At 44.4% G+C, this 12,769-nt stretch overlaps 1 protein-coding gene across 2 annotated transcripts in view; it reads left to right on the forward strand.

The window, feature by feature from the left end:
• Positions 1-961: 961 nt before the first annotated feature.
• The window catches only part of dync1li2 (dynein, cytoplasmic 1, light intermediate chain 2), an 85,369-nt gene continuing 73,561 nt past the window's right edge, over positions 962-12,769 (forward strand). For both annotated transcript variants that reach the window (XM_078210526.1, XM_078210527.1), the window contains exons 1-3: positions 962-1,093; positions 1,785-1,858; positions 2,224-2,340. In XM_078210526.1, the coding sequence (XP_078066652.1) occupies positions 1,008-1,093; positions 1,785-1,858; positions 2,224-2,340 (277 nt within the window). In that variant the 5' untranslated portion in view covers positions 962-1,007. The remainder of the gene's footprint in view (positions 1,094-1,784; positions 1,859-2,223; positions 2,341-12,769) is intronic.

Below are 12,769 nucleotides of genomic sequence, written 5' to 3' on the forward strand. Positions count from 1 at the left end.
AATTTTCTTTGTTTTTTATATTCGTTCATGGGATGTGGGTGTTGCTGGCTTGGTGAGCATTTATTGCCCATCCCTAATTGCTCTTCAGCTGAGGGCATTTAAAGGTTAAGCATCATTGCTGTCGGTCTGGAGTCACATGTAGGCCAGACCAAGTAAGGATAGCAGATTTCCTTCCATAAAGGACATTAGTGAACCAGATGAGTTTTTACAACAATTGACAATAGTTTCAGTCATCAGTAGACATTTAATTCCAGATTTTTATTGAATTCAAATTTCACCGTCAGCTGTGGTGGGATTCGAACCCGGGTCCCCAGAACATTACCCTGGGTCTCCGGATTACTAGTCCAGATTGTCAAGTCTCCATTGGTACAGAGTCCAGTTGGTCAATAGCCCAGCCTCAGCCCCATCCCCCACAGCCAACTCTCTATCCCAATGACGTCATTGACATCCATCATGGCGTCCTGACCAATCCACTCCTGCCCACACAGCTGCCTGACAAATAAAACAACATTTGGAAATGGAAACAAACATCCCACCTAGAAATCAAACAGAGTAACTCATTAAATAACAACAACAATATTATAATGGCAGCAACTGCAAACTGGCAACGCTGCCGTCATGTCAATGACATCATTGGAGCGTCACGTGACCACCACCTCCATAGGGCTGTCCCCAAAGTTGCCTGAATAACGTGGTCTTTTAAAAAATAATTCTGAATCGGGAAGCGGCAACTTGGTGGGTTTGGGCTATTATAACTATGGTGGTTTCGGAAGCGCTGATTTAAGATCGGGTTTTGCAGTCAGGAGCCGCGGTCACCGTTCCCCCTCCCCGGGGTCCTGCGGCTGCAGGGGCGCGGTGACGTCATTGATCCGGCTCCTGCGTCAGTGCGCGGTGACGTCATTGATCCGGGTGCCGCGTTGGTGCGCGGTGACGTCATTGGTCCGGGTGCCGCGTCGGTGCGCGGTGACGTCATTGATCCGGGTCCTGCGCCGGGCGCGGTGAGGAAGATGGCGCCCGTGGGGGAGAGGAAGGTTCAGGGCGGAGCGGCGGACGGGCAGGAGGCGGTGGAGGAGGATGAGGGACACAATCTGTGGTAGGTTAGCCGGGCCGGCAGCGGGACCTCCACCCCCTTCTCCTGCACATGGAGCTGCTGCCGGGGGCTGTGGCGGTGCGGGCGGGCCCTCTCTCCCGGCTGTGTGGGTGCGCGGGCGGGCCGGTTTGTTTTTATCATGTTTGCACAAACAGCAACTTATGTAAGTTACAGTTATATCCATTGGTGTGATAGAAGTGCCTTTAATCTAATTAAACATCCCCTCACACTTCCCCCTCAGAGCGTTTGCCAAACTGAATAAAACGCTGAGCCACATAGGGAGGTAGTGATTTATTATTGTCACATGTATCGGGATGCAGTGAAAGGTATCGCTTCATACCGTTCATAGAGAAGGAAAGGAGAGGGTGCAGAATGTAGTGTTACAGTCATAGCTAGGGTGTAGAGAAAGATCAACTTCATATAAGGTAGGTCCATTCAAAAATCTGATGGCAACAGGGAAGAAGCTGTTGTTGAGTTGGTTGGTATGATGTTAGGATGTCCCAAAAGCTTGCTCACAACGTTATATTTTAAGAAGTGTCTTAAAGGGGAGAGAAAGAGAAGCTTGGCCATGAAGGCATTTAAGGAGGGGGTTACAGAGTCAGGCCCAAAGTGGGCAGTGGTTGTAATTGGGAATGCTGGTAACCAGAATTCAATTATTTGTTTCCCTCCCCTCCCTTCTCCACTGTCTCTGCAGGACCTCCATCCTGAGTGAAGTCTCCACCCGCTCTCGATCCAAACTACCCACCGGGAAAAATATCCTTGTGTTAGGTAAGCATGAGATTGATGGATTAATGTAAAATTAATAAACACCAAAGCTTTTTGTCTTAAAGTCTGACAATACTTTGTGCAGATAATGCAAATCAGTTGTCTTACCTATTCCTGTATTTGATAGAAATGAATGTTTACAGTTAGCAAGGAAAAATATGAAATAATGGGTGAATGTTTCAGAAAATTATAGATTTTATGTCATGTAAGCATGTCTTTTAATAATTTTTGAAATATAAATGAGTGTTTTTTGTATTGGTCAAATATATTTACTTTTGCTCTTTCTCCAATTTTGTTTATTACTTCTCTCATCCAGTTATTTGCTTCATTGTTGGTAACCACTGATCAATACTGACTTCTCTTCGTAGGTGAGGATGGCTCGGGCAAGACCACACTCATGGCCAAGCTCCAAGGTGCAGAACACAACAAGAAAGGGAGGGGACTGGAATATTTGTACCTAAATATACATGATGAAGACAGAGATGGTTAGTGAGTCATCTGTGAAAACAGCATGGTGACTGTGTGTGTGTGTGTGTGTGTGTGTGTGTGTGTATCAAATGCTTACTGCAATATGTGAGGGGTTGGGTTAGAAATACAGTGCAGCAGAATTTGTTCTGGTATGTCGTGTCTTCTCTACCATGTCTTCATTTGTTTCCCTGTGGGTTTTTTAATTCTAGTTCAGTGCAGTGAGTCTTCTGTGCTGGGAGGTGTTGGGATGATCTGATGGTTACAAGGGATTGTGTTTTGTTTTCTGTAGTTGCAAGTTGTTCCGTTGACAAACTGCAATTAAAATGGTTTTTGTGTGTGTTATAAAATGTGCTTTCTCCAAATTAAGCAGGGTGTGTGCAGGTTAATGTTTTTGGCAGGTGGTTAGGTTTGGGGTGTGCACTAAACATGGATAACCAATGTAAGGCTCACTTTGATGTCTGCTGTTTGTTTTCTGAGAGCTTTTACTTACTACTTTTTGAGGCAATTTGGTTTTGACTCTGCTCCTATACCAAAGGCAAGTGTTTTGTTTGTGTTGCCACTTATTCTGAAGGATGGGATTATTTGCCATTGTTGAGTTGGACAATTTCAGTTTTGTCAGAGCTGTGGAAGGTGAATTGTTCTCACTAAATCTCCCAACAGAATGATGAATCTCTCACTGTCCACTGCACAAAGCCATGCGGCTGAAAAGGTCCAAGGTTTAATTCCTGCTTGGGTTAATTTGAGTAGCCTCAGTGTGTCTAGGTTAGAGAATGTTCCTACTGTTGATTTTCTATTCTTGTATAAAATCTGGTGAGGTCAAGCTTGGCTTTATTTATTCCCAAATCAGTTGTATCCTGACAGTTGATTTAAGAGTCTGGAAACTATTGCTGATTGTGGAACAGGACGCTGGTAAGAATCTGCTTCTTAGAGTGGGCAAGAAAACATTCAGAATATAATATATATGGTTCAGTGGTGTGTTTTAAATGTTTAAAGAAATGTTCGTAAAGTAATGCCATGTCCCTCAATATATTCACATTTGTTCAGATAATGGAGTTAGCGTCACTAATAATTCATGTTAACTTGCTGTGGGAGATGATACACTCGTTGTGGATTTGTTTATTGTCTTTTTCCTGTGCCATTTAAAGTTTTGATTTGATTTATTATTGTCACATGTATTAACATACAGTGAAAAGTATTGTTTCTTGCGCGCTATACAGACAAAGCGTACCGTTCATAGAGAAGGAAACGAGAGAGTGCAGAATGTAGTGTTACAGTCATAGCTAGGGTGTAGAGAAAGATCAGCTTAATGCGAGGTAGGCCCTTTCAAAAGTCTGATGACAGCAGGGAAGAAGCTGTTCTTGAGTCAGTTGGTAGGTGACCTCAGACTTTTGTATCTTTTTCCCGACGGAAGAAGGTGGGAAAGAGAATGTATGGGGTGCGTGGGGTCCTTAATTATGCTGGCTGCTTTGCTGAGGCAGCGGGAAGTGTAGACAGCGTCAATGGATGCGATGCTGGTTTGCATGATGGATTGGGCTACATTCATGACCTTTTGTAGTTTCTTGCGGTCTTGGGCAGAGCAGGAGCCATACCAAGTTCTTTGCAGAATTTTATTTCCGTACAGTTACATTTCAGTTCAGCCTTGATTCCAAAATGACTTTGATATCAAGGAGCTAGAGGGAAACTGGAACAGATTTGAGTTTGGATTCATACAAAAAATTATACATTCTTGTATAAAATCTGGTGAGGTCAAGCTTGGCTTTATTTATTCCCAAATCAGTTGTATCCTGACAGTTGATTTAAGAGTCTGGAAACTATTGCTGATTGTGGAACAGGACGCTGGTGAGTAACAAGCTTAGATAATCAAAAGTTTGAGTGGTTAATATATGGAATGGATCAGATTTGTGTATCCAAGTCCCACTCCGGGAGTTCAGTCAATGATTTAGTTGATTGTGTAGTACTGACGGAGTGCTGCTTTGCAAGATTCTGCCTTCTGGGTGAGATTGAGGAATTGTCCGTTTGTGGTTCAGGTGGACAAGAAAGATTCCAAGTTAGAGAGTAGGGCCAATGTTTCGAGTCAGAGTTTCATCAGAGCTCTGATGAAGCATCATCCTGTCTCAAAACATTGGCTCTATTCTCTCCCCACAGAAGCTATCAGACCTGCTGAGATTTTCCAGCATCTGCAGTATTTTACTTTTATCGTAGGATTCTGAGAGTGGATAGTTTTCCTCCTGGTGTCCTGGGCAATGCTCTGCCACACACCTCCCCATAAAACTGAATTTTGAACCCTGTACCCTCCATCAGAAAGACAGCCTGTGGCTATTTTCCTATGATGTGGAGATGCCGGTGTTGGACTGGGGTAAGCATAGTAAGAAGTCTCTCAACACCAGGTTAAAGTCCAATAGGTTTATTTGGTAGCACAAACTTTCGGAGTGTCACTCCTTCAGGTGATGGACTGGGCTACATCACCCAGTCCATCACCTGAAGAAGGCGTGACACTCCGAAAGCTTGTGCTACCAAATAAACCTATTGGACTTTAACCTGGTGTTGTGAGACTTCTTACTGTGCTATTTTCCTAAATGTTGTACATGTCTATGCTCCTACCTCGAGGCTTTTGCAGCTGAAACTTTCAACCATTCCTTAGTCAGCTGCACTTTGAGCTATTTCAGTGTTGTCCCTCATCCAGCACACTCTGTAACTGGAGTATTGCTGTAAAAAAGAGCTACTTTTTGTCAAAGTCTTGTGCTCATCGGGACATTTGCAAGATTAGAGTGTGAAGGAAATCAACAACTTTATACTGTCTGAGAAGAGAGTGCTGAATGGTAGAAGCGTTGCCATTGGGAATGCATCCGTTGATGGTGACTGACACCTCGTAAATAGGGCCTGCGCCATTTGCTCACCATGCAAGCTTGATGCTGAAATAGGGCACATCAAAGACATCCTGCAGGCAAATGCTACAGTGATCAGATCATTTCATGCTGTATGCTGCAAGCTCATGAAAGTCACTTTCAATATTGAGAAGTGCCCTAATTACCTTGGAAGGGCAAGATATCTCAAAAATATGAATGACAGATGAAGCTCTCCGTTTCACCCTGTTACTGTGTTGTAGCATTCGCCATTAACAGGACACTACCATCAAGCCAAAATATGTTCTGGCAATCACACAAATGAATAATGTGGTGTATGAGTTTCACTGCCAATGTGATGCTGGATATGGACATCTCACCGACGAGTGGATCGCTTCAAACAGCTTTTCCCTTCCGCTGTTCACAGCAGGCAAGGTACACACCATATCCAACCAACCCATGCTTGCAAAACTAAAAACTGTCCAACATTAGATGTGATTCTGCAATTGGACAACATTTCTAAATAATACTCAGTGTGCTAAAAACTATGCTGACAGCCGATTTAAGCTTGTCAGTCAGCCTCGTAGTGTGACGCATGCATGTGCGCTGGAAGCTTCATATATTAATACACAGATCTCTGTTCTTTGCAGACAGAACATGTGCACACATTGCACCCGTTTCTGTTAAACAAAATGTGACAGCCACTCGCTGATTCATTCCTCGGGGCACTGCCTTGACCAATATGAGTCAAGCTGTCTGGTTTAAATTTCAAACAATGCTTGGCAGTTAACTGTCAGTCACCACCAACCGATGCATTCTCCATGGCAATGCCTCTACCAGATTCCACTTTGTCAATCAATCAGCACTCTTCTTCCACAATATAAAATTGTTGATTTACTTTGCATTGTTTTCTTGTAAGTATCCTGATGAGTGTAAGGTGAAAAACCTTAAACAAAAGATGTTTCTTTTTTCAGCAATGGTCATGTTCTGTACGACCAGATGACCATTTACACACTGTAACCATCAGCTCCTCTGACACTCTGCTCCCTCCTAAGTCCTGATTATCTGCTGCATGAGTCCTCACCAATCCAGATTGGTTCCTGATCTCTCTGTATCTCCAATTTAAGATTCTCTTGCGCTTAGATCCCTTCAGCTGTTTGAATCTGTAACGTCCTGCACCCGAATAAATTCCAATCCACCCCATCTTTCTTTTTCTTCTTTCATGGGATGAGGACATCACTGGGAAGGCAGCATTTTGTCCATCCCTAATTGCCTTTGAACTGAATGGTTTGCTAGGCCATTTCAGAGGGCAGTTAAGGGTCAACCACATTGCTGTGGCTCTGGAGTCACATGAAGGCCAGACCGGGTAAGGACGGCAGATTTCCTTCCCTAAAGGACATTAGTGAAGCAGAAGGGTTTTTACAACAATTTATAGTTTCACGGTCGCTATTACCAAGACTAGCTGTTAATTCCAGATATATTAGTTGGACTTAAATTCCAGCAGCTGCTTGGGTTACTGTTCCAGTGATATTCCCATGATGCCACCATCTAAACCCACCATAGCGATCTTCCCACTCTGGTTTGTGCCTCCAGCTGCCTGCTGTCACACTCGCACATTTCCTATCTGAACCCATCCATCTCTTCTCTCTCATCCTCCAGCACCTTCCTTAGCCTACAGTCACTCCTCCTGGTACCTCTTCCTTTGGTTTGGTCTTGTTGCATTTCTGATTGTGCCTCTGAAGCACCTTTGCATCTTTTTCAGTGTTAAAGTTGCAGTTCCTAGTTATTTTAATTCACTTTTTGGCAGGCTAATTGCTACCTTCAAAGCTTTGTATACATCCACCCCCAACTGTGTCTGTTCCTGCACCCCCTTTAAAATTGTACTCTTACTTGATCTGGAACTTGTATTTATCCAGTGTCATACCAGTTCCTCATCCCTCATCCCTAAAGTTCTTTCAAACCTGTTCAAAAGAAAATATTGACATGAGGAATGGATTACAAAAGTAAGAAGGTTATAATACCCTTCATGTACCTCAGCTTGAATATTGTGAACTGTTCGGCGGAGAGCTGTAAGGAGGTTGGAAAAGAGATTTACTTGAATGGTACCAGGTTATTTGAAGAAACTCTAGTAGTGTTCTTCCCCTGAGAGCAGAGAAAGTTGAGGAGAGATTGATAGAGGTGTTAAAAATCTGGAAGAGTTTGAATGGAGTAAATAAGGAAAAATAGTTTTGAGGACCTAGAACATTACAGCGCAGTACAGGCCCTTCGGCCCTCGATGTTGCGCCGACCTGTGAAACCAATCTAAAACCCATCGAACCTACACTATTCCAATATCATCCATATGTTTATCCAACGACCATTTAAATGCCCTTAATGTTGGCGAGTCCACTACTGCTGCAGGCAGGGCATTCCACGCCCTTACTACTCTCTGAGTGAAGAACCTACCTCTGACATCTGTCCTATATCTATCACCCCTCAATTTAAAGCTATGTCCCCTCATGCTAGCTATCACCATCCGAGGAAAAAGGCTCTCACTATCCACCCTATCTAATCCTCTGATCATCTTGTATGCCTCTATTAAGTCAGCTCTTAACCTTCTTCTCTCTAACGAAAACAACCTCAAGTCTCTCAGCCTTTCCTCGTAAGACCTTCCCACCATACCAGGCAACATCCCAGTAAATCTCCTCTGCACCTGTTCCAACGCTTCCACATCCTTCCTATAATGCAGTGACCAGAACTGTACGCAATACTCCAAGTGCGGTCGCACCAGAGTTTTGTACAGCTGCAACATGACCTCCTGGCTCCGAAACTCAATCCCTCTACCAATAAAAGCTAACACACCGTACGCCTTCTTAACAACCCTATCAACCTGGGTGCCAACTTTCAGGGATCTATGCACATGGACACCCAGATCCCTCTGTTCATCCACACTACCAAGTATCGTACCATTAGCCCAGTACTCTGTAATCCTGTTACTCCTTCCAAAGTGAATCACCTCACACTTTTCCGCATTGAACTCCATTTGCCACCTCTCAGCCCAGCACTGCAGCTTATCTATGTCCTTCTGTAACCTGCAACAACCTTCCGCACTGTCCACAACTCCACCGACTTTAGTGTCATCCGCAAATTTACTAACCCATCCTTCTACGCCCTCATCCAGGTCATTTATAAAAATGACAATCAGCAGTGGCCCCAAAACAGATCCTTGCGGTACACCACGAGTAACTGGACTCCAGGATGAACATTTCCCATCAACCACCACCCTCTGTCTTCTTGCAGCTAACCAATTCCTGATCCAAACCGCTAAATCACCCTCAATCCCATGTCTCCGTATCTTCTGCAATAGCTTACCGTGGGGAACCTTATCAAACGCTTTACTGAAATCCATATACACCACATCAACTGCTTTACCCTCATCCACCTCTTTGGTCACCTTCTCAAAGAATTCAATAAGGTTTGTGAGGCACGACCTACCCTTCACAAAACCGTGTTGACTATCCCTAATCAAATTATTCCTTTCTAGATTATTATAAATCCTATCTCTTATAATCCTTTCCAAAACATTGCCCACAACAGAAGTAAGGCTCACCGGTCTATAATTACCAGGGTTGTCTCTACTCCCCTTCTTGAACAAAGGGACAACCATTTGCTATCCTCCAGTCTTCTGGCACTATTCCTGTAGACAATGACGAAATAAAGATCAAAGCCAAAGGCTCTGCAATCTCCTCCCTAGCCTCCCAGAGAATCCTAGGATAAATCCCATCCGGCCCAGGGGACTTATCTATTTTCACATTCCAGAATTGCTAACACCTCCTCCTTATTGACCTCAATCCCGTCTAGTCCAATAGCCTGTATCTCAGTATTTTCCTCGACAACATTGTATTTTTCCTGCGTGAATACTGACGAAAAATATTCATTTAGCGCCTCTCCTATATCTTCAGGCTCCACGCACAACTTCCCACTACTGTCCTTGACTGGCCCTAACCTTACCCTAGTCATTCTTTTATTCCTGACATACCAATAGAAGGCTTTTAGGGTTTTGCTTGATCCTACCTGCCAAAGACTTCTCATGTCCCCTCCTGGCTCTTCTTAACTCTCTCTTTAGGTCCTCCCTGGCTAACTTGTAACTCTCAAGCGCCCTAACTGAGCCTTCACGTCTCATCTTTACATAAGTCTCCTCCTTCCTCTTCACAAGAGATTCAGCTTCTTTAGTAAACCACAGTTCCCTCACTCGACCACTTCCTCCCTGCCTGACAGGTACATAGTTATCAAGGACACCCAGTAGCTGTTCCTTGAACAAGCTCCACATTTCAATTGTGCCCATCCCCTGCAGTTTCTTTCCCCAACCTATGCATCCTAAATCTCGCCTAATCGCATCATAATTTCCTTTCCCCCAGCTATAACTCTTGCCCTTCGGTATATACCTATTCCTTTCCATCGCTAAAGTAAACGTAACCGAATTGTGGTCACTATCACCAAAGTGCTCCCCTATCTCCAAATCTAACACCTGGTCTGGATCATTACCCAGTACCAAATCCAATGTGGCCTCGCCTCTTGTTGGCCTATCTACATACTGTGTCAGGAAACCCTCCTGCACACATTGGACAAAAACTGACCCATCTAAAGTACTCGAACTATAGCTTTTCCAGTCAATATTTGGAAAGTTGAAGTCCCCCATAACAACTACCCTGTTACTTTCGCTCCTATCCAGAATCATCTTTGCAATCCTTTCCTCTACATCTCTGGAACTTTTCGGAGGCCTATAGAAAACTCCCAACAGGGTGACCTCTCCTTTCCTGTTTCTAACCTCAGCCCATACTACCTCAGTAGACGAGTCCTCATCAATCGTCCTTTCTGCCACCGTAATACTGTCCTTGACTAACAATGCCACACCTCCACCTCTTTTACCACCTTCCCTGCACTTACTGAAACATCTAAACCCTGGAACCTGCAACAACCATTCCTGTCCCTGCTCTATCCATGTCTCCGAGATGGCCACAACATCGAAGTCCCAGGTACCAACCCATGCTGCAAGTTCACCCACCTTATTCCGGATGCTCCTGAGATTGAAGTATACACACTTCAAACCACCTTCCTGCCTGCCAGTACACTCCTGCGACACTGAAACCTTATCCATGACCTCGCTACTGTCAACCTCCAGTACGCTGGATCTACATTTCAAGTTCCCATCCCCCTGCTGAATTAGTTTAAACCCTCCCAAAGAGCATTAGCAAATTTCCCCCCCGGGATATTGGTACCCCTCTGGTTCAGGTGTAGACCATCCCGTTTGTAGAGGTCCAACCTACCCCAGAATGAGCCCCACTTGTCCAGGTATCTGAATCCCTCCCTCCTGCACCATCCCAGTAGCTCTCTCCCTATTCCTCTCCTCACTATCACGTGGCACGGGTAACAAACCAGAGATAACAACTCTGTTTGTTCTAGCCCTAAGCTTCCACCCTAACTCCCTGAATTTCTGCCTTACATCCTCATCCCTTTTCCTACCTATGTCTTGGGTGCCTATGTGAACCACGACTTGGGGCTGGTCCCCCTCCCCCTTAAGGATCCCCATTTAGAGCAGATGAACCAAATGGCCTTCTGTACTGTACTCTTCGATGTTCTTATGGAGAATGTTAGAGGCTGATTTACGTGTACAATAGTGGACACCTGGACTTGGACTTTTGAACTGAAAGAGGAAAGGCCCTGCTTTTCATGTTTCTTAACCGGAATATGATTATTGTCCAAGTTGTCAGCTCCTGTGCATAGTTTCAGCATCTTAATGTGGATAATTGTCATTGATTATTTATAATTAATGGTGCCCCGCCCTAACTCCCACCAAGTCGTACTTGCCCACCACCCCTGCCTGTCACTATCCGATATTGGTTTCCAGTCTGACAACTCTTGGATTTTAAAATGTGCATTGTTTTTAAAACGCTCCACGGCCTTGCCTGCCCTCTGCCCCTCCCTGTCTCTGTAATCTCCCCCAGCCCATCAACTTTCCCAGACCCCATGCTTCTCCATTTCTGATTTTCGTTGCTCCACCATTGGCGACCAGATGCTGAGATGCCAGATGCTGTGGAATTGTTACCTTTCCTGCCCCGACATCGATCTTTCTGCCTCTCTACCCTTATCCAGAAAGATGCTCCTCAAAACCTTGCCCTTTGACCAAGCTTTCGGTCTCCTGTTCCAATATCTGCTGATGAGGATCATTGTCAGATTTGGTTTGATAATTGTTCCTGTGAAGCATTTTGGGAAGTTTCACTCATGGGATGTTAGATAAATGGAAGTTTGGTGTGGTATTTGTTAGAATTAACTAAGGGTTTAAAGTGAGAGAGTCTGATCTGGACCGTTACTGAATGAACAGAGCATTTCTCCAGCGAAATGTTGGGAAGACCAAAGCCATTGTCTTTGATTCCTGGCATAAATTCTGTTCCCTTGGCCCATGATTCCAACCCTTTGTCTCTCTACCCTCCTGTCTCCAGTGAACCAGCCTGCTCACAACCTTGATGTCATATTTGCGATGACCTTCTGACCACTTATTTTCTGCTTTCATTAAGGCTGCTTATTTCTATTTCGCCTGACTTTGCCCCTGCCTCGTGTTATTTGCCTCAAATCCTCAGCCATGCTTTGTTACCTCAAGACGTCACTCTTCCCACCAGCCTCCCATGTTCTGTCCTCTGCAAATTTGAGGTAATCCAAAACTTTGCCCATGTCCTAACTTGGTCCAGTTCATAGAAACGTAGAAAATTTAAGGTGTTGGATGGAGGCCATTTGGCCCATCCAGCCAAATTCCAGTTCTTGGTCTGTGGTGCTATAGGCTCCAGTGCTTCAAGTATGAACCAGCTATTTCTTGAGTACAGTTCCGGACCCTAGAACTCCTCTATTCCTTCTGAGACTTTTTGAGGAATTTCTTCAGCCAGAGAGTGGTGAATCTGTGGAACTCTGCTGCACAAGGCTGTGGTGGCCAGGCGATTGAGTGTCTTTAAGACAGAGATAGGTACGTTCTTGATTAATAAGGGGATCAGGGGTTATGGGGAAAAGGCAGAAGAATGGGGATGAGAAAAATATCAGCCATGATTAAATGGCAGAGCAGACTTGATGGACTGAGTGGCTTAATTCTGCACCTATGTCTTATGGTCTTTCAATCTATGTCCGTTGTTTAAGGACCTCTCTGCTAAGGGAAGTATTCACTTCTATTTGGGCCCCTCATAATTTTATGAGCCACTGTTAAATCTCCTCAGTCTTTTATGTTTCATCCCTGCAAAAACCCCACCCATCAAATCTTTCTCAGAGCTAAAATTCTCCAATAGTCTTTCAAAGAAAATGCCTAGAAACTACCCAAACAAATCTCCATCCCTGTATGTGGAATCATACAGCACAGAAGGAGGCCATTTAGCCCATTGTGTCTGTGCTAGCTTTTTGAAAGTGGTATCCAACTTTGGGGTCCACAGGGATGGAAAACATCAATAACGTGCTTTGTGGTGGATATGTTCTCTGTCCTCTGACTAAAGCTAAAGTGCTTTGGGACCTGACACGACACGTAAGGCACTATATAAATGTGATTGTTGAAATGTTGAGTGACTTTCACATGCCCTTCAGGAGAGAA

This window comes from Mustelus asterias, chromosome 4, assembly GCF_964213995.1.
Source record: "Mustelus asterias chromosome 4, sMusAst1.hap1.1, whole genome shotgun sequence".
NCBI classification, from domain to species: Eukaryota; Metazoa; Chordata; class Chondrichthyes; order Carcharhiniformes; family Triakidae; genus Mustelus; species Mustelus asterias.